The sequence below is a fragment of the Henckelia pumila genome, unplaced genomic scaffold, assembly GCF_033568475.1.
Source record: "Henckelia pumila isolate YLH828 unplaced genomic scaffold, ASM3356847v2 CTG_461:::fragment_3, whole genome shotgun sequence".
Classification (NCBI taxonomy): Eukaryota; Viridiplantae; Streptophyta; class Magnoliopsida; order Lamiales; family Gesneriaceae; genus Henckelia; species Henckelia pumila.
Window position 1 is genome coordinate 8565063 of NW_027331831.1, and position 22122 is coordinate 8587184.

The window sequence follows — 22122 nt, forward strand, 5'->3', positions numbered from 1 at the left end:
TAAACCATTGAAATAAACAATATCTATTTTTTTGGTGGATTTAAGCTCAAATCCATAAACTTGATCGTATCCGAAATAAATGTCCGACTTAATCGACTCAAAATTCGAATTTTCAGTAATGAGAAAATCTAGACGAACAAAATACTGAATATGACATGTAAGTTATTTTTTCAAACAAATATTTTGTAATATAACATCCTTCCTCCATAATTCAAGTAAATGAAATCGATTTTAATTTAAATCTTTTTTTTAATGTGGGCATTTATCCACATGATTGATCTCATCGTTGATCGGAGTATTTAATAATTTGATCAATTAATATGCCAAGAGAGAATGAATAACATAAAAAGAAACTATTGAAAATGTGTTTAGTTTTGGTATAGATGGTAAATCTTTCACGTTTGCTTCTGTTTGTGGCAATGTTTTCATAACCGAACCGGTAATCGAACCGATTTACCTTAAAAAAACGGTCCAACCGGTCGGACCGTTTTAACCGGACGGTCGAACCGGAAAACCGTTTATATAATATAATATAATTAATAATATATTTTAAATTTTTAAAACCTAAAAGATGTATATAAATAGAAAAATATATAGATTTATCATAGTTTGAAAACTAAATAATCATGTATATATTAAAAATATTAATTTTTTTTAGTTATATATTTTTTAAAAATTAATTAATTAATTAAAAAATCTAATATTACTAAAATAATATTTTTAATGAAATACAAATTCCAAATAATGTTGTATATATATATTAAAATATTAATTTAAGGTTTTAAAATTAAAAATATATTTTTTCAAAAAAAATAAAAAAAAATCGAAAAACCGGTTGAACCGGTTCTTGGCCGGTTCTAGGCCGGTTTTTTGACCGGTTCGAAGCCGGTTCAACCGATTCTTGGCCGGTTCTGACCGTAAAAACGGTTTTTATGAGCAATCCGGACCGGACCAGTGACCGGTTCCCGGTCGAACCGGTTGAACCGGCCGGTCCAGTTTGGTTTTGAAAACATGGGTTTGTGGTAAACAACATTGTCAAAAAATTTCGATGTATTCTTGCCTTGAGAATATGTTGCAAATTTCCCTTCATGTTAGGAAATTCCGTGGGGGTGTTGCCATTCTTGCTTGATATATATTAATAAAATTTTAATCACAAATACATATTCACTTTATTTCCAAATATATGAAATAAATAATTAAACTATTTGTTTGACCTCGCGTATGGCTATATTTATATTCATATTATAAGATCGAGATTCTTGAAATAACTACCTCAATCTTCGATATCATACCAATTTTTTCTTCTAATAATTTTCTCACTTAATAAATAATATTGGTATGTACATACAGACACGTTGTGTGTGTAAACCTAATAAATGAATATCATATATTGTTGTAGAAATTATCAATGAGAGATCAATCAAATAAAACTGACATGTATTGAAAAAAATTGTGTTGAACATGCATTTAGCAATTAAATTTGATAGAGTAGTTGAGGAAGACAATACTGGAATTGTGGAAATGAGGTTAGCGGCAAATGTTTTTGGAATCGGACCGAACCGGCCGGTTCTTCGGTCCGGAACAACTCCAAGAACCGGAAAACCGGTCCAACTGGTCAGAACCGATCAAGAACCGGTTGGATTGACCAAGAATCGGAAAACCGGTTCAATCGGTTTTTCGAATTTTTTATTTTTTAAAAAAAATTTAAAATTTTTTATTTTTAAAACTTTAAATTTAATATTTATATATATATACATTATTATTTAGAATTTTTACTTCATTAAAAAAATTATTTTAATAATTATTGATTTTTTAAATTAAATAATTTATTATTTAAATAATTTATAAATATAATTGATATTTTGAATATATTTACATATTTATTTAGCTTTTAAACTATGTTAAATATTTTTTTTTGTCTATTTATATAATTTTGGAGTTTTTAAAATTCAAAATATATTATTCATTATATTAAATTATATAAACGATTTTTCGGTTCGACCGCTCGGTTAAAACGGTCCGACCGATTGGACCGTTTTTTTTAGGTAAACCGGTCCGGTTATGAAAACACTGGTTAGCGGGAACCTAGATTAACTTGTTGAGAATTAGATAACAAAATTATAGTACAACATCGAATAGTATTTCACCGTATTATTTATATGAGGATTATATTTGTAAGTTCACATCAAAATACCAAATTATTTTTCTAACATACTCTTATATTATTAAAAATTAATAGTTATTAAAATATAGTCCATGTATATACATAGTATACCAAAATTTACTAATACTAATATGTTAATCACGACATTAAAAGCTTCAGCCCTTTTTATTTTTGGTGAAACTTTATTCTTATCAAACTACATAAGCAACGATCCTTCAAACAAAAGGTCGAAAACATTAAAGAAAATAAAGAAAGAACCAAATTCATACAAAAATGCACTATATAGAATACGAGCATGCTTTTGCTTCAAGGATAATAACTTTGTCTTATACACAGACCTAATTCAACTATTTGAATTAATTTCTACATACACCAACCAATACCATGCATTTGAATTTAATATTTTATTATCATGGAACCATAAAAAAAAAAAAAAAAAAAACCAATGTCAAATTTGGTGATAATTATTTTAATTGCCTTATCAAGATTTTTGTTTTCCCAAGTGGTTGCAGCAATTATTATATTTGATTGAAGGGAGAGAAAGCTCTTTCATACTTTTAAAACTTTTCAATTTTATTCATAAACAAATAAAGATTTCGAATTTTTTTTTTATATATAAAAAGAATATGATTCCTTAACTTATTGGTGTAATGGACCACATAGCCAACAACTAGAGAACGTTTTATAATTATACCGCTGTGACAGCACACTCAATTCCTCCCTATTATATATATATATATATATATATATATATATATAATATCTATAGTAAAAAATATTTTTTTATATATAAAATATAATATTTTTTATGAGTCGAATCAAATTAGAAATCTATCTCCACAAGCTGACTCGTGAAACTGCTTGTTGTATACACATGTGTGTGTGTGTTTATGTATATAGGTGTGTGTGTGTGAGTTAGGCAAAACACACATACTATAAATTTTAATCTCTTAATTTAAAAAGATAATTATCATTACATATCTTTGTCACATATGCGAAACTATCAATCATGTCGTTTTAATTGGTTGGTGTGTGGATGAAAGCTAGGTCATAATAATGATCAGATCAGTAGGCTTTCTCCTTCAAGTTAAATTTAACAAAATTAATCATTGCTTGTCGTTGAAAATTTCAATTAAGAACTCTAATCGGTATTGATAATGATTAAGACTATATAATAGCGAGTGAAAAATGTATTATATTATACAAAACGTTAGATTCAGTGATATAATTGATAATATGATATTTACTCTGAAATATATATGATTCAACGATATGATATACATATACGTAATATATTTTATTTTGCACGTATACCATAAGTTATAACTATTAGTCATTGTATATGATTTTTATACTCTCATATAATTTAATTATTTGATTAAATAATAATTATTTTTTTTAAAAAAAAACATCCATAGAAAATGGGAAAAACGTTTAAACTTTGATTACTTAAAGATAAAACTGAAAATTTTAATAAACTTTGAAATCATATCGACCCAATAAAGTGATTATTCTGATGTGTTTGGCTATCATATAATAGTGAGATAATGATGCTACTTTGATTATACTTTGATACGATTTTGATATGTTGTCCATCCATCGGAAAAATGATTATCTATTGTGGAAAGAGAAATAACAGTAGTATTGTGCATTGAAATAGACATGATTTGCAATATTTCATGTGTGTAATTAATTAATAAATTATTATTTAATCATGTAATATGTAATGACCCAACCCGAAATCACTAACTAATCAGACATTAAACATGCAATTAAGTCTTAAATCGAAATTAACAAATCCAACGGAAACTTAAACCATAACTACATCATGCACCGGCAGAACAACCCGGTTAAATAAAATATTATACATCCCCATCGAACGAAAAGTACTAAAGTCCAATCTAACAATCTGAACAGAAATAAGACCACCAAGCAACCATTGCAGCTCAACGACCGCTGCCACCGAGTCCGTCCAACCTAAATCATGCCCCATTGAATAGGGTGTCCAACACAAAACACTTGGACGTGAACATAAAACGCTCAGTACAGAAGTACGAATATACATATACCATGCATGCATATGCAATATGTCGGGTCGCATCAGGAGGTGGCTCCCATACCATAAAACTTGTGGATATAACCGGATCCAAATCCATGGAAATCCATCAACTAAATTACGGGGCTAAGCGACCCCTACTACAGACTATGCAAATCAAGACATAAAACTCAACGTGTACATACACACAACATAATATCAATGCACATAATAACGTCACACAAAACATGCAAACATAATACATGTATATTCAACCTGGTATCTAGGATAATACGTCTGTACCTCTGTTGAGAAAACTCAAGCATCCTAGCAATTCTAGCACTCCAGGTACTCAAAGTTATATCTGCGTCCGTTGTCAGCCCGCTGATGGCGACTGCCTCAAAACTTAGGCACAACTCCGATGTTATCCCCCGAAGCGCTCCGCCACTCCCGACTTTCTAATATGACGCCTAAAAACCCCAAAAGACTAACTAAAAAGAAGAGAGCAAAGTTTGGAAGGTGCAATTGGAAATAAATTGGGCACCCCTATATATAGATAACGATCGGAACTTCTGATCCCTCCTTCCGAACTCCCTCCGCCAACCACATGTCTAACTTCTAGAGGACGCTTGCCGACAGTAAATCGGAGCCTCCGATCTGAGTTCTGAGCTTTTATGATTTATATGAAAATTCTAGCATATTTTAATTTGAGACGAAGATAATAAAAACATATAAAAAAAGAAAAACACACGTAAAGTTGATTTGTGAAACAAAACTCCACGAAAAATATTATTTATGTTCAAAATAGAATTTACAATGATTTATAAGAAAATATAATTTATATATATATATATATATATATATTAATTTGTGTTAAATATATTATTTTTATTACAAAAATATTATTCTGCATTGTACCGATCAATTATCATTGAAAAATAAATAAGAAAAGCCCTAATTGGCCCATTGGGACGTAGTATGCCCCCGCCTTCTACGCTAGGCTAGCAAGCGGTGGCGATTCAATGTGGTCGGTGTTCCGCCGCCGCGTTCTGTCATCTGCATCAATTTCTATCACTCATCGGTGTGAAAACCTAGCTTCTTCTTCAATCTTCTCTCGTCAATTCGAATTCTCCACCATTTCACATGACGACGCAGATTTTATTGCAAAGAGGAAGGAATTGTTAAGCTTGGAAGAGGTTGAAAAAATCCTCAATGACGTCGGAGCCGACGATGTTAGGGTTATTCCAGCTCCCAAACGCTGTGAGTTTACAGATTACATGGTGATCGCCACTGGTCGGTCTCCTTGGCACGTTCGCAACATCTCTCAGGCCCTCATTTACAAGGCGGGTTTTTGTTCCCCATTCCTATAGGAATATGTTTTATTAGTTCATCGACTTTCACCATATTTATTCACAGACTGTACTCTGTCTGTGTGTCTGTGTGTGTGGATATTGCGTGTCCGTTGGTAAAGGATTAGCTTCTTATGCTCTCAGATGGCGTGAGGATGGATTCATAGTATCAAAATGTGTGCACTGAATTGCAAGGACATACTCAAATCATTTCAATTATTTATAAAACCGCTTTAGATATGTTATTGCCTTAAATGTCAGTGAAATTAGAGTTGTAAGACTGAGTGGCTGTGGATTTATTGATGTACAAAGTACAAACTCAAATCTTTTAAACCATATTATAGCTGACACTCCATGGTTCAATTATTGCTACATAGCCAATTATTGATCCCCAAAAATTTAAATTTTATGCCCAAATTTATTACTCAGGAGTGCCTGCATGTCTCCTCATTCTGTATTATATTAGCTTTGCATAAAAGTAATTGTTGTCATTTTGTTTTGTGAAAGGACTGTTTTTAGAGGTTTATGCATGATATAAGTCGGGACGGTGTTTGAATCTTCCTCGAACCTCGAAAGCAATCCCACGTCAGCTTATCGACTGGATTTAGTTTATCTTAGTCGATAGATGTAGCTTCAGATATTACAGGTTGACATTTGATTTACTCATGTTTATTTTGTTAAATCTTAGTCGATAGATGTAGCTTCAGATATTACAGGTTGACATTCGATTTACTCATACTTATTTTGTTAAAATGAGCAGGTTAAGCAAAAGCAGAGAGGAGCAAGTAGGATGTTGCTGCCTACTGTGGTAGGGCAAGAAGGGGGGAAGTGGATCGCAATTGACTCTGGTACCCATTTTTTGCTTCTTCAGTATGTTCGTTTCTAAACAATTGAATCACTAGTCTAGATGATCTATATTGGTGCAAATGCTGGCAAGTCCTATGAGACTCATGCACTAGTCTACAATGACGTAAATGCTTACAAGATGATTTGGAAAAAAACCTTTGCTAACAATGTTGACAAATAATGCATTCGATTCAATTGAATTGCCTTATCCCTGACTCTCAAGCCCCTTAAAAGCATAACATTTTCTTTCTTATGTATCATCTTAACCACATCCAACTCTATGAAGTTCATAGGACAAACCAATAAAATAAATAGAAGTGTGTTTAGAAGTTGATTAGAAAGGGGATGGCATTTTGGTGCAGTTAATTAGTGATTTACATTTCAACCCCTAGTGATCACATCACTTCTGATAAATGATAGGCAAATTGATCGTGCATGCTGTTGATGAGAAAGCAAGAGCTTATTACAACTTTGAGGGGCTTTGGACCTCAGATAAATCGAATGCAGAACAAATTCAGGTATACTACAAATCTAATATTACCTGAGGCATTAACTCGCTTTCGTACAATGTATCAACAACTTTTGTCACATTTCAAAGTTCAAAACTTCAAAAATAAAAAGAAAAAGGTATAACTCGAGATTGCAGTCATTTCATTTTTCTGCTTGAGGCATGCGTGCTTCAATATTGCAATATTTGAATAATTACAGGATTTGGAGAAGGCTTTTGTCAAAGTTCGCAGAAAGAATAACTCCAAGAAACCGTCACAACCACGACGCATATAGTTGTCTAGGGTGATGCCTTTAACCACCATGCGTATTTCAAGAAATGGAAAATCATGATCCATTTGTGTATCTTGTATGCTTCAAGGATGCTAAATCGCCAATGCATGTCTGAAATTTCATGTTTCTACTGCTGCTTATTGATGTCTGATTATATTCGCAACAACTTCGTATATCCAATTGTTCAACAACAAATTTGAGCCTCTAAGAAATTCTCCCATGTAAAACTGGATTATAATCCAATTAGATTCCAGGCATACTTGAACGTAAAATTTTTATACTTTTGGTAATTGACATACGTAGCTTTCGTGATTGTTATTTAAAGAAAGAGATGTTAATATCTCTATAGGTACTTGATTGGGATTGTCACTTGACTAAACAAGGATTCCTTAAATTACGTGATGTGAATGGTCCATCAATAATTGGTCCCAGATCAGAAATTAAAATATTCAACCCCCATAGACAATCTCTCTATGATCTATCCGAATTCTTTAATTTATGGTTGCCGTAATCATACCCACCACGCAAACTTAGCTAATTCTAGGAATTCAAATTTCAAACCGAAGCCTCTTCTTTCTTTCTTTCCGGAGAAGTTAATGAAGAAACTATAAAAAATTGAAACGTAGGAGATTATTATCTGAGATGGGTTTTCTTAAGAGGACTCCGTCTTATATTTGATTAAGCCGTCAAGAATAATAAAATCGATCCAAATCTCTACTTTCTGATTTTGTATCGAGTCAGCAAAACTATCCCATCAGTTATGAAATGGTCATTATCTTGTTAAAGATTTGCATTTGGCCCTAAATCTATGATACCATGTTAATGATAATGGACTTGAACCTAATTCAACCCTAAAAGCTATATATAGAACTTCCAATAACTCTTTTTAAGTTTCAACCGATATGAGACATCTTAACATACATACACATATTTAATTGATTAAAAATCTATCCATTTACTAATTTTCAATCAATTTAGTGAAATCTTGATTGATTTATTTTTTTAAAAAAATACTCTCAAATCATAATTTTCTTTTAATCTCATCTCAAACTTATCTCCAACAATATTTCATCACTTATATATTATTGTTTATCATATTTTATCTATTTTTTTAGAATTTTTAAATTACTTTTTTTTAACCTTAATAAAAAAATATCTATGCATATGTACTTGTCGTGAAAAGGGTTTTAAAATTAAAATTCCAAGTATATTATCCACCGACAAAAGTCTTCAATCTACAAGCAAATTGGTCGAAACATTATTGTTCGACGACGATGTACTACTTATTTGAGAGCTGAAACTAGAAAACTATAGATTTTTTGTTAAATAAAAAAATTTTCTAAATTTTTTTATTATTATTACGATCTTCAAGGTTGCTTCAAAGACCTTAATAAAGTAGGTGTAAAACCAGAATATTCCACCAGCACAAAGGTTTTCGTGAAATAATGGATGTGACACGTGCATGTGTTTTGCCTTTTGACGTCATTAATTAAAGAAAGAAAGGCCTTAAACTCGTTAATCCCCTCACATCCAAAATAGAATAATATCCCAAATATTACCATCAATTCACACAACATTGGTGGGGAATTCAATCCCTAATTCTCCTTCCAAAAAAAAAGAAAAAGAAAAAGAAGCGAGATTTCTTGTGATTTGCATCTTTCGCAAGAAATATTCGAAAAACCTTTCGTTTTTCTGCAATGGAAATCCCGAAATTCTTTACTTCATCTCTTCCCGTATTCGTTTCATGGTTCATACTGGCCTATTTGTTTGGATATTTCATCATCTTCAAGAAGTGGGGCAAACTGTACAGGGCCGAAGCTTCAAGCTGTCTCATGTCTCTTGCTCATGGCAACCTTGCATTTGTTTTCTCCATATTCTCCATCTTACAATCTCCAAACAGCTCAACCCGACTCGATTTCGCCTCCCGAAACACCGCCTTTCAAAACTTGGTACTCGAATACAGCATATCTTATTTCTTACTGGACCTTTTGCACTACATGGTTTTGGTCCCTGGTGATGTCCTATTCATCGCACACCATGTAGCAACACTATATGTCTTGATGACATGTCGGTACGTGTTCGGAGTTGGGGCGGTGGCGATTCTTGGGATGTTGGTTCTTGCTGAGGCTACAACTACGTGCCAGAACACATGGAGCCTAGCTAGATATCGCAAGGACGATTCGACCAAGGCTGCTGCTGTGCTTGAGTTCTTGTCGCCGATTTTTTATGCGTACTACAGTGTGGTGAGGGGGATTCTTGGACCACTGCTGGCGTACAAGATAGGATTGTTTTTCACCAGTGGTTTAGGTGATGGTGTGTTACCTGCTTGGGCTTGGATTTCTTGGATTTTCGTCATAGGAACAGCAATTGGGGTCAGCGTTTTGTGGGTTCTGAATCTGTGGATTGACTTCTATAGGGAGAGAGTCCATGAAAACACAAAGAAATTGAGTTGAGACATTCCATAAAAATGTGTAAGTTAATTAGTTGCTAGCTAACTAGTGCTATACTTTGTTTCTAGGTATCTTTTACTCCATTATTCTGAATCGTTCTTGAACATTGGCTGCTGAGAATGTGGTTGTCAAAAGTATATCATGCTCTTTACATTAGCTCACTTGCATTTAATCAATGTTCTAAAACCATTGCCTAGGGCTTATTTGACATATTTGTCTACCAATTCGTATCGAATGAAGAGGGATAATATGACATTGATTGAGTTTGAATGAAAAATTATTGGAAAAATATAGAGAACAAAAAGAATTAGTTATCTAGGCTAAAGAACACCTCGTTTAATTAGGTCAGCAATTGATTTACAAAGTAACAATCACTCTATATTACACTTTAAAAACATGACAATAAAGATATTTTACCGTACTAGTCACATCTCCTCATATTACAGAGTATTGAAAGAGCACATTCCAATCCAAGATTTTCCAGCAAATCATCATATGGCAAGATTTTGATGCAAGGTGCCAAGAGCATCAGCTTCAATCCCTCAGAAAGAAGTTTCAGATTTGTTTTGAGGTTGTATTCAGTATGCAATTATGGTATGAAAGCTTAGATATTCTGTAAGATAGCTATCCATGGTTCTGCTACCGGTCAAGGGACTAAATGCGAAAAATTGAAGCACTTGATGAATCAGGGTTCCCTTTATAGTTAATTTCTGCAAAGAAACCTCCTCCTTCGCCTCTGGCCAATCTCCCTGGATTAACACAAATACACTTGATTTGGCTTTCTCCTTCAATTCTTTCCTCAAGGGAGAGCACCTGTGCTCAAGAAAAATGGATTTCATTTTAGGTTGGAAACTCACCTACAATAATCCAGTGACTCCTGTCTGGAGAAGTTGTGAAACTATTTTTATTCCCTGTGATTAATAAAATTGTATGGAGAAGATGGTTCTTAACCTTCACAAAATGAGCCAAATCCGAAGGTAAAATGAGTATATCAGGGACTGATGATAAATGGAGAGCTTCATTTGCGAGGGAATAATCCAATGGTACATCTTCTGCCGGTGGATATAGAGGATAGAAGCTGCTTCCGATAACATATAGAAATGAATCACACGGCAATTTATAAAGGAGAAAACAAAGGAAACAATCATAAGCATTGATAATTAAATCACCTGCATTGGTTGATAACATGCTTTGCTAAATTAGTCATGCGATGCTTGGACCCACTTGGATTTCGATAGATTTCCTCAGCACTAAGGTGCTTTAGTATGTCAACATTGCAGCAAGCAACTTTCACCTGTAGAACAAAACAATTAATGAAAGAAAATCTTTGGCAGGCAGATCACTTCCTCTTGTTCAAAAATTCTGTTTGGCAGTTGGAATCACTTCCTCTAGCACAAAAAATTCTTATTTTATGTTGGTGAAAAAAGGAGGCTAAAGAAAATTTGCTAGTATTCAGAAAATCGAACGTGAAATTGAATGGTTGGTGGTAAAGTTTACCGAATGCCAAACTAGGTGCTTCTCAAAGCTTTGGTAATTTTTTTTCTCTGGAGGAAGCACTTTTTTGGGAATTTTTTTTCCTTATTAAGCATGTTTTTTCATCTATTGTTTCATTCCCCGAACTTCAGGAAATATGTGTTTCTAAGAAATAGTAACAAAAACATCAATCACGTCCCCTTAATTAAGATTGTCATTGTCACCTCATTTGCAGAGAAAGTCCCTGGGTTAGGCATGCTGTGTATCTGTTTCACCAAAAATGTCAAGTCTATCAGTCATTTGATGTTATAAAATAGAATCATTTCTCGCAGAGCGTATTTTTCACCTGATGATTGAAATCAGTTGGGTGAATATCAAAAGCAGGCTGTCAAAACAACATAGATCATATTTTATGTTATAGTGAGAACTATCTGAATAAAAGAAAAATCAACATGCTGAGAAGAAACCACAACTTACCTGTGGGAAAACAAAGTCATGATTAGCATCCCGGATGGATGGTATGAGAATCACACGTACCGCAGAACCCATGTATTCAACATAGTCTTGTAGCTTCAAAAGATAAAGAAAACAATGGTATCAGAAAGATGAATTAACCAATTCATTAGAGCTTTCCCCTTCCAACTACCTTTCCAAGGATTTCAACCCGAAACATTTCATCAAATGTGCAATTCACATATCCTTTCTTAAGCTCTGGATGATCAGAATCGACAAAAGGCCCTAGCTGTCAAAGACAAACACAGGGCTGAAGATTTTCATCCCTCGTCACCAAGGACAAAAATCGAAAGCAAATGCTACATGCGGAAGGGAGGTCCTCACCAGGATAAGCAATTGAGGCTGCTTCCGGCGTGCATACGCTAGCAGCTCAACTAAGGGCTCAAATAATAAATTATCACTTGTTGTAAAAGGACCTGCTGCAACAATCTGTTTCGAGATTCAAGTGATTAACGAACTGCATTTAGGATCTCAAGGTTTTAAAAACTAGAAATCACAACCAAAAAGAGAGGCCCCATAATATAATATCCTAAACAAGAAGTTCAATTTCATACCTAGTTCTGTAATTTATACGTGCAATACAGCATGATGATCCATTCCCAGGAAGCCATTTCAATTTTATAATTTATAAAAAAGAAAAGCAATCACATCCGTCAAAGGGCCAAAATATTCTCTACTACCTTATAATGCTATTTTTATAACATTCAAAAGAGAGAACAATCTCAGTTCCTTGAGGATTCTGTGATTTAACTTATTTAGTCCACTTACATTAAACATGAAGAGAACATAATATAAGCAAATCACGAGTGCATTTTTATAAACTAAGAAATTGGAAGTTCTGAATATTGTGCCAGACCTAAAAAATACAAGCTAATCGAAGTTCTAGATGATAATCAGTTCCATACCAACTGAACATACTGATTCTTCCTCATTATATAACGAAGAAACATTCACATACCAATGACAGCTCGGGCACATCTAGAGAGCAATTTGTCGTCTGAAGATTCTGATCTATGGCTTGTCTTTTAGAAGGATGGTCCTCACTAGAATCAACAGACAAGGGGACATAATCAATAATCTTTGACGCAATAAGGCAATGTCCACTAGGATTGAGGCCTTCAACACCCACAACCTGTATTTGTCAGTTTAAAAAAGTGACTCTTATCCTGCACAACTAATTGCAGATTAAAAAAGGATTTTCTCAAGAAAAGTAACCTAACCTGTCCTGGGAAAACAGAGAACTGGTTTAACTTTTGCAAATCAAGACGAACACGCTGTCCTCCGGAATGCTCAACACTGTTAATAACACAAACCAGGAATAATGGTATGAATAACTGCCTAGACTTTTGTTAATGGATGGTAATAGATGCATTACTAAAAATATTGAGGCATTATCAAAACTTGATGGAGCAGTGTCACTCTCAAGTGTGGAAAAGCGTGATAAGCATCTTGGAACTAATAAATTTGTAACCAACAGTCAGTCAAACACCATGACCTAGTCATACAGATAAACTAATCATGTTATCCACCCAGTGAACGCAGTGAAACTGGTACTGGAAATGCATTGTTGAATTTTGAAACACAAGAGTTCTTTCTGCCAGCTGAAATGCCAATGCAATCTATTTATGCGACAAAAAATTGGCAGAGAACTTAAATGAATTATATCAAGGACAACAACATATAACCTGCTTTGCAGCAAAACAGGCTTCTCCTTCAGGCGGCCTTCTTCCTCACAACAGATCATGCCGACAGCAAATATACTTTTCTGAAATAGCACGACTCATTGGATGTTAGGATAGAATATTTTTGTGAAGATAATGCGATTGTCATTGTATAATAGCTGCAGGAGATCATTTCTTAAGTTTAATAGCTTCTTGATTCCTTAAAACTTTGCATATGTTAACAATAGGATGAGAACACAGTCCTCAGCAATACGGAACTGAATTACCTGGGAAGCAATGGAAGGGTCAACTGTTTCATCACATATTCCACCAGAGACATACGATGTTGCTTGCTTTTTAATGCGATTTTCCAGAAAATTGAACTGAATCACCAAAAACAAGTTTGGGAGCTTTTCTGGCATAGAAAGGTTGGCATACTGCAGTTCTAGGAAAAAAATTACCTTGTCATCAATTCTATCATACATGAACCTGCAACCTGGCTTGGGTTGAGAACTAATAATGTGCATGGTACACTTTTGGTTTGGCTGAACTCTCTTGATAATGTCATCCTCAGTATTTGTATGATCTTCTTCAATCGTAACAATTTGCTTACTGTGATTCTCATTAAGTGAGGATTGGATTGCAAACTTGCTCTTTCTTTGCCCAAAAGGTGTCACTGAATCTGGAGGTTTTCCAGAAGCAAATTTGCTTCCATTTGTTTTTTCTGTCGAATCAGATGGTTTCTTACTCGCAGACGTGGGTTTACTGGTGGGGGTATCCAATATGTCTTCTTTTACTTCTTGATATTCATCATCCAATATCCTATTTCATATGAAACTTTTATTCAATAATTTTATATACGACACAGAAATTTGTGACAAACGAATATCATTGTCAAATTACCAGTTGTGGTAAGGGTTTGTCTCACATCTATTAAGTACAGAATCACTCACAGGGGAAGATGAACCGGAAATGATTTTGGGTGGTGAAATATCCAAAATGGGATGGAAGATTCTATTAAATGAATTCCTAGCCAAAGCATGAAAGGGAAATGCATCGGAGCAAGCAATACCTCTATAGTCTTTAAAGCTCAGAAGTTTACATCAAATAAGTTAAATGCATATTAACAAATGACAAACAAGTGTTTGTGACAACAAATAGGTAATAATGACCCTTGAGAATGTAAAAGCACTCACATGGCAACGTCATCGGAGTAGAAATGCAATCCAGACTCTTTTTCTGTGACTTTATTCAGCTGTTCACTTTGCAGTTGCTCTAAAAATGCACCCATATGAGAGCTTCGAACTGTTAATTCCAATCCCCTGAGTAGACAGTAAGCAAAAAAACGAACTCATACCCCTTTGCTATTAATTTTAGGCAAAAATTTACACCCTCCACCGCAAAAGAAGTGATTGAAACTTTCCTCGGGTTCATAATTTCAACCTATCCCGATTGCTTCATGGTAATTGCAACACTTCAGATACTTCATGACTTGACTAAATAAACACATATAATCTACTCAAATTGCAGATGGAACTTGTGTCACTTCCAGATTGCAAAACCAAATTAAAAATGAAAGGAAGCATACATTCAACCACCTCAGAAGTTATTCCAATCCTGTATTTTGCGTGAGATAGAATACAAAAGAACTATTTTTTCTCCAAACTCTAACCTGTTGAGAGAATAAACATCCCAGCTGGAGACGATATCTGAAGCACTGAGTTTGTAATTGATGCAAAACGACAGACCTGAAAGTTCAACGAAATTATACTCCCCCACAATAATTGGGCGATTACAAATTGCACAAAAGAAAAAAAAAAAAACATCTTACATTTCCGAAGAATCTCTTCCTCTTCGTCAAAATCGAACCCATTCTTCGTGAATTCCGCTTTGATCTCCTCGTCCATTTTCGTAATCCAGAGCTTGGATGAGGGTTTAGCCGTCCCCTTTCAGGTGATGTGGGGGAACGTAAAGTTGGCGGGAAATATTGGCGGGTTTCATCGTCAGCCCACGTTTTTGTGGGCTGCTTCTTAGGTCGGCCCAACTTGTCAAGGAATTGATCCATTTTTTTAAGAAGGGTTCCGTTCCCAAAATATTGTCCGGTTGCCTATCTAACATAATAACGTTATTTGATTTTTTTAATAAAAAAAACATTTGGTTTTTAAATATATATAAATTAATTAAAATATATTTCGAGGGTTTGAAAATTTCTTTTTCGGTGCAATTAGCCGCGAAAACGACCTTGTATTTGAAACAAGAATTAAACTTACGTGTTATTTATACGACCATTGGTTGAGATAATATTCATTTATTGGATGAATAAGGCATCATTTCAACCATATTCACATAGTCACATAGGTGTCTACAATCAAGGGCCGAGCTAGCTCATGTCAACATATATATACATATATGTATATATAATTATAAATTTTTAGTTCTAAATTTTACTTATTATTATTGCCCTAGTTTATTAAATTGGACTAAAAAATAAGAATTTTTTTTTTTACTTTTTATAATTTTTACATCCAAGTTTAGGTTCAAATTTTAAATTTTTATATGTTATTATTATCAAAATATACAGTTTATAATGTTTGTATAGTGCTTTCTTCTCACGAGTCACAAAATGACATATGCTTTGATTAACACATTCCAATTCGCGTTACATATTTTTTGATCATCATATTCTTTACAAAACCCATAATTTCACCAAATTTTATGTTTTTTTTTTCAATGTTCATCGACCATTCAATTATTTTTAAAATTTTGTGCCCTTTTGGTGACCGAGAATCAATCCATGTTTTTTTTTTGGAATGTAGAGTATATAATTTTTTTTCAAAGTTTATTTTGATTGTGGGTTTTCTATGTGTTGTTCTTCTTCAATATTTCAGTGTTATTACAAAAACTAACCGTTGCTTCTGATCGTGTGTATCTTGTGTTCAAACCTCGTGACACATTATTTTGGTTGTCGATTAACCAGTGATTTTTTTTACTTTATTAATTATATTATATCGTCGCTTACACTGAACCAAGATCCTAGCTCCGCCCTGTCTACAATAGGTGTTTATTCATATCAAACTTGAGATATGTCCTATTGTTAAGAAATGGACTTTGATCTAACTCAAACCCCAAAAGTTAGCTCAACGGGGAAGGTTTCTCAAGTGTATATATTAAATTCTCAGTATATTTATCCAACCGTTATAAGCCACAACTAACACACAAACAACACAATTAACACACTCAGAAATGAAACGATAGCACACCAACACACCCCTCTTCATTCCTGGAGCATAGAGACATTAATGGATGCACACCAACAACACTTTAAGAGCCCGTTTGAGAACGGTAGATAATTTAGAAAAATTATTATTTTTTTAAAAAAGCACTTTTGTGATTATTTTAGTGTTTGGATGAGCTTCTAAGTGCTTTAAAAGCACTTAATTAAGCTATAATTGGAGCTTTTTTAGAAACCCAAAAATGTGGATTTTTTTAAGTGCTTTTATAATTTTTATTTCTACTATTAACCTAAACATCCAAATATTTCAGCCGGCACAAAAAATTTCTTCTACTAATCTCCCGATCAAAAGCGCCAAGGAAAAAACAAGGTAAATTATATACTTCAATTTTTTTTTTATATTCATTCATTCGAATTGTTGTTTTCGTTTTGATGTTTCTTGGATTTTGTGAGTTTTTTAAATCACTATTGTATTGCTTCCATGGTATCTGTTTGCCCAATTTTGAAGAATTATGCGCCAACTCTTTCGATTTGTTGGATTTTTGTAGCTCATATTGGTGGAAATATAAATGCATGAGAAATTTATGTTTCGTTTTGTTTTTCTTTAATATTCAATGGATGTCGACTTGTTACTCCTCGGATATCAATGACAATGCTGCTCAGGCTTGGATACTGAATTCAAAATATGTCCACAAAATATGCCCACATTTTCTCTGGGTACTCAATTCAAAATTATAGTGACATGTTTTGCTTTGCACAATTTCATAAGGCGATACGATGTAACTGTAGATATCCTTGAACAACTCGAAAACATTGATGATTTACAAGAAATTGAGCAAGATGGTGAAAATGATTATGTTGATGATGGAGGTACAAGATGACAAGAGCCCACGCAGAAAAACATTAGGCAGATGAAAGAAGTTAGAGATGAAATAAGAAATTCTTTATAATCAATGAAATATTGACATATATCATTGTTGTTATGTTTTTCAAGATTTTCAATCTTTATGAATAATTGTTATGATTTATCGATTTATTTTGTGATTCTTAATTTTCTTATATGAATTTAATATAAATATATATATTAGTAAAAAAGCTCTACAAATAGTATTCATACAAATACATTCATGAATTAAATAAGTGCTTTTCATTTATTTATTTAAACACAAAAAGTCAAAAATACTACAAATTTTATTTAAAAAAACATTTTTAAAAGTCAACTTTAAATTTTTTTTTTAAAAATAAAAATCTACTGTTCTCAAACGGGCTCTCACACCAACACACTCAGGAATGAAACGATAACACACCAACACACCCCTCTTCATTATTGGAGCATTGAGACATTAACGGGTGGTCCATAGCGTTGAGACATTAACGAGTGACCCAACTATAGGCAATCCAACATGGGCTTTGATACCATGATAATAAAGGACTTGAACCTAACTCAACCCCTAAAAGCTAGCTCATGAAGGGAAGATGATTGTCCAAGTCTATATGTTAAAATCTCAAGATATTTACCCAACTGATATGAGACACAATTAACACACCAACAGAGAAGAACTTAAAAAAGTTTTGATAATATTTAATTTATGATTTTGTTTACCACAATTTGCTAAATTGGGTTCACCGTGGATCAATTCATGTTTTATGGTAGCTCAAACTTAATGAGGTTAAAATAGACAGGAAAATCAAGATTTAATTAAACAAATGAAGGGAATAAGTACAAGTTAAACACTTAAACATCACAATTTATTCTAAAATAAAAAAATCTATGTTCCATGACTACAAACTACTAAGGCTGTGTTTACTCAGTGATATTAATTATATATAGATAAATAATACTAAGACTATTAAACTAATTTTATAGGATGTTGAATAATGATGGATAAGCAATCACATGTTTAATTTGATGGATCAATTTTGTGATTGATATTATGATTAAGTGACGAGTTACGATTCATTTGCTTATAATATATAATCTTATTTTTAGTTTTTACTTGTAAAATTGAGATTGTGATTTTTATTAAAGAATGTAAGTTATTATTAATTCACATGTAAATTATTTTAATTGACCAAAATTATTGAGTATAAATATTATTTATTTTTTAAAACAAAAATTAATAAATTTAGTTAAATAATTTTTTCCATGAATAAGAATAAAATCCAATGAAATGTATTTATTAACCATATCTTAAATTATTTGAATTTTTATTCATGTTTTATAATTTTTAAATGGATCTTTCATATATTAAAATAAAAATAAAATGAAATGTATTAATATATCTTAAAGTAGTGGGGTTTTCCATATATTATTTTTTGGGAAGTAAAGGATATTACTGTAATTTTTTTTGATTGAAAACATAATTGATAATTAGTTAAAAATGATTATTTATCATACGATTTATTTTTGATAAATCATCAAGGTTTAAAGTTTAAATTAGATAAATATGGATGAGTTTTATTAGTTAATACGGACCCTAAAAAATCAAGTAAACATGAGATTGATAAGATATAATCTTATCTTATCATAACAAGTAAACACACCCTAAACATAAAACTAACATTAATATCCAGGATCCAAAAACCAACAAAATTTTAAAAAAAACTAACATTATTCATTAATATTCAACGTACTACATATGGTTTATAAATTAAATCCCAAATGTCTATAAAAATACCAAATCCCATCAACGATATGAAATATTTACAAGAATGACTTCGAATCCTTCATGTCGAAATAAAATATTTATTGGTAGAATTTATAGTTCTTGGCCGATAAAATGATGTTCCTCATTCCTCCAATGGGTGCTACTATCATCAATGCAACCCCGAGAATGATGCATATCTGAAAAAAAAAAAAAGAATTATAAAAAATTAAGCATTTATTCCTTAAATAATAACATTAAAAATGACAATGTGTTGGAAATGAATGATTTTTATGAGATTTGGAATTACAAATAACATTTTAATGTTTGATAAAAAAATAATAGTAAAGGTACAACACACTCTAAATATTTTATAAACTTACCCAATTAGTACACCACGACAAGCTGAAGATTCTGGGTTTTCGGATAGCGAGCCAGATAATGCAAGGCAACTAAAAAAAAGACGAAAAAAAATTAATAATTAATAACAAGGAAAAAGTAAGAAAATATGTATTCAGATTATGGAATTAAAGTTGTTTTTCCTTTCGGGGAAATCAAGAATTGTAGGTGAACTCACGAAGTACGTTGTTGGTGCCAAAGCAAATCCACCAAAGAATCCAAGAAGGCCACCGAAGAAGGGGAATGTCATGCCAATGAACATGGTGAAGACTACAATATTGGAAACAAAAACGGTGATAAATATCTTTTTGATCAGGCTCGTCTAAAAAGGCGTTCACAAGAAATCAAACTATTGATCATTAGATAAAAGAACTTAAATTATTCTTACCAACATATAAAGTACGAGTGGTGAAACGGAGCTTAAATGAAGGAGCAAATTTCAATTTCTTGACCAAGAAAGTCTCCATCATGTCAAAAACAGGCATGGCGTAAATCTACAACCAAATGCAACTCACCAAAAGTTAGATTTAGGAACCATATGAATTCGAAAATCTTTCAATGAACGATTTTCGACGAAATATGTAATTATTTTCATCCGACCTGATAACTTCCAATAACGTGTATCAAGACGAACATGTTGGCCATAGCGACGAGCCAATTTGGTTTCTCTAGTGTAATCAAAATGTTGTCATCGACAGAGTTACCGAACACGTAGTAACCAACAAAGGAAACGGGGAAATAGCACAACGCGACGATGATGTACGCGAAAATGACACCCTTCCACATTGGTTTCTTGGATGGTTTATCTGGTGTTGAAGGGATCGTCGCCTGAATTTCCAACACGACATTGTGGCCAGCATATGCGAAGGCAACATCTCCCAATGCATTGAAGAAGTTAAACGTGGTATCGGTCGGGGTCGTGCCCGAAGGGTTGTAGCTTACATCCTTCTGCACACCCTTAGAAAGTGAGGCTGTCCACGCAATGGTCGAGTAACTGTCCAAGAAACAAGTAAGCTTTTAACAATCTTATAAACTGAATCCATGCACATTAATACGCTAACAACGGAAACAGCTGACGTGACATCTTATGCATTCAATAGTTGAATCTCACATCATCAGCCGATACTCTCTCTCTATATATATATATATTGACGTTTTGTTACCTGAGAGACATTACAGCAGCAGCAAGGGAGACAACAGAAATGGAGTTGAAGTTGGGGAGATGAGACAGCACAAAATGAATGGATGCAAACATCATTATGAAATAAGTGAGCTTGATATCCGTGGCGTTGGGCCAGACGGTGTGGTGGAACTTTTTAAGCGACTTCCCTCCCGTCACCATGTAAATGATACATGTACTAACCTCGACCACAAGCTGCTGAGGCACCACAATGTATAGCCCGAGTTTCTCGCCGAATGCGTGCTGTCCCAACTCGTGGTACCTGTCGAACCTCTTCCCGGGCACCATCTCGTGCATTTCCACCATCTGCCACAACGTGTATAAGGTAATGATCCATGATAACACCATCACTGTTATTCCAGGTCCCCTGAGAAAAACAACACGAAAAAAAAAATCATGAACAATATGACATGTCGAGCTAGGCATCTGGGGACATACGTTACGATTGTCCACATTGAATAATAAAACTAACAAAAAGTGAGTTATAAATCCTTAAGATAAAGCCCGTTTGGAAACAGTAGACATTTTAAGAAAAACACTTATTTTTTTAAAAAAATGTTTTTTTAAAAAAGTTATGTATTTGATTACGATAGACATTTTTAAAAAAATAAAGTATTTTAGCTTTTTGCGAAGAACGACACGACATGTCGAGCTAGACCTCTCTAGCTTTGGGGACATTGTTACAATTGTCCCACATTGAATAATAAAACTAACAAATAGTGAGTTATAAATACTTGAGGTAACCCCGTCCAAGATTACCTCTAAGTGTTTATAACTAACATTGGTGCACTCGTTGGGAGTCGGCGTAGATCTAGGAAAAGGCTATCATCGGAACATGCTTACCATCCCATGTGTGACATAGCATACGGAAGGCTGAGCACACCGGCGCCGACCATGGCCGTGACATTGTGGAAAGTGGAGTACCACCATTTGGCGTTACGCGAAGAAGTGATGGGGAGCCAGTCGTCGATGGCCTTCTCCCGCTCCGTCTTGGCATCGTCCCGTGGTTCTACAGAAGGTGCCATTGTCTCTCCCTCTCTTTTTCTTGATTGATTTGTTTTTTCAAAATGAAAAAACAGTAAAGAGTTTTTTCAAAAGAGGGGATGGGAATGATCTTCCTTTCTCTTGTTTGTTCAGACCACAGAACGATGGAGAATCTTGTTTCTTTTGCATCAAAGGATTTATAGTGTAGGTTTCTTGGGATGTGATGGATGTCCTATGGTTTCTCTGTGGGGATTAAATGGAGACCTGTGGGAGTGTGGGTGGAATGCCAACTTTGGTGGAGACCAATTTGAGGACGATATCATTTGTTTGGTTAGCAGAAATTAAGGATTCCTTCTATAGTGTGCAAGGAATGTGTGTGAATCTTGGTGGAGATTCCAATTGTGATTTGAC

The 22122-nt window shown here is 33.5% G+C and overlaps 4 protein-coding genes across 4 annotated transcripts; 2 read left to right on the forward strand and 2 right to left on the reverse strand.

Moving 5' to 3' along the window:
- The first annotated feature begins 5148 nt into the window (after positions 1–5148).
- On the forward strand, positions 5149–7304 carry LOC140871897 (protein Iojap-related, mitochondrial). Its single transcript, XM_073274642.1, has 4 exons — positions 5149–5542; positions 6309–6396; positions 6815–6912; positions 7103–7304. Exons 1-4 carry the CDS (start codon positions 5222–5224, stop codon positions 7175–7177), a joined length of 582 nt encoding a protein of 193 aa, XP_073130743.1. The 5' UTR covers positions 5149–5221; the 3' UTR covers positions 7178–7304.
- A 1391-nt stretch (positions 7305–8695) lies between these two features.
- LOC140871411 (TLC domain-containing protein At5g14285-like) lies at positions 8696–10206 on the forward strand. The gene is made up of 2 exons (XM_073273911.1): positions 8696–9645; positions 10071–10206. The coding sequence occupies exon 1, from the start codon at positions 8872–8874 to the stop codon at positions 9625–9627; it is 756 nt and encodes a 251-aa protein (XP_073130012.1). The 5' UTR covers positions 8696–8871; the 3' UTR covers positions 9628–9645; positions 10071–10206.
- Positions 10207–10262: 56 nt separating this feature from the next.
- LOC140871410 (uncharacterized) lies at positions 10263–15207 on the reverse strand. Its single transcript, XM_073273910.1, has 16 exons — positions 15103–15207; positions 14944–15019; positions 14468–14593; positions 13733–14093; positions 13559–13654; positions 13296–13375; positions 12831–12906; positions 12569–12742; positions 11935–12039; positions 11744–11839; positions 11575–11667; positions 11444–11482; positions 11322–11363; positions 10794–10918; positions 10576–10702; positions 10263–10437 (listed from the first exon to the last, which is right to left on the reverse strand). Exons 1-16 carry the CDS (start codon positions 15176–15178, stop codon positions 10279–10281), a joined length of 1851 nt encoding a protein of 616 aa, XP_073130011.1. The 5' UTR covers positions 15179–15207; the 3' UTR covers positions 10263–10278.
- Positions 15208–19012: 3805 nt separating this feature from the next.
- LOC140871274 (lysine histidine transporter 1) lies at positions 19013–21880 on the reverse strand. Its single transcript, XM_073273704.1, has 7 exons — positions 21571–21880; positions 20711–21094; positions 20148–20541; positions 19936–20041; positions 19726–19817; positions 19532–19600; positions 19013–19348 (listed from the first exon to the last, which is right to left on the reverse strand). The coding sequence occupies exons 1-7, from the start codon at positions 21750–21752 to the stop codon at positions 19250–19252; spliced, it is 1326 nt and encodes a 441-aa protein (XP_073129805.1). The 5' UTR covers positions 21753–21880; the 3' UTR covers positions 19013–19249.
- Positions 21881–22122: the final 242 nt, after the last annotated feature.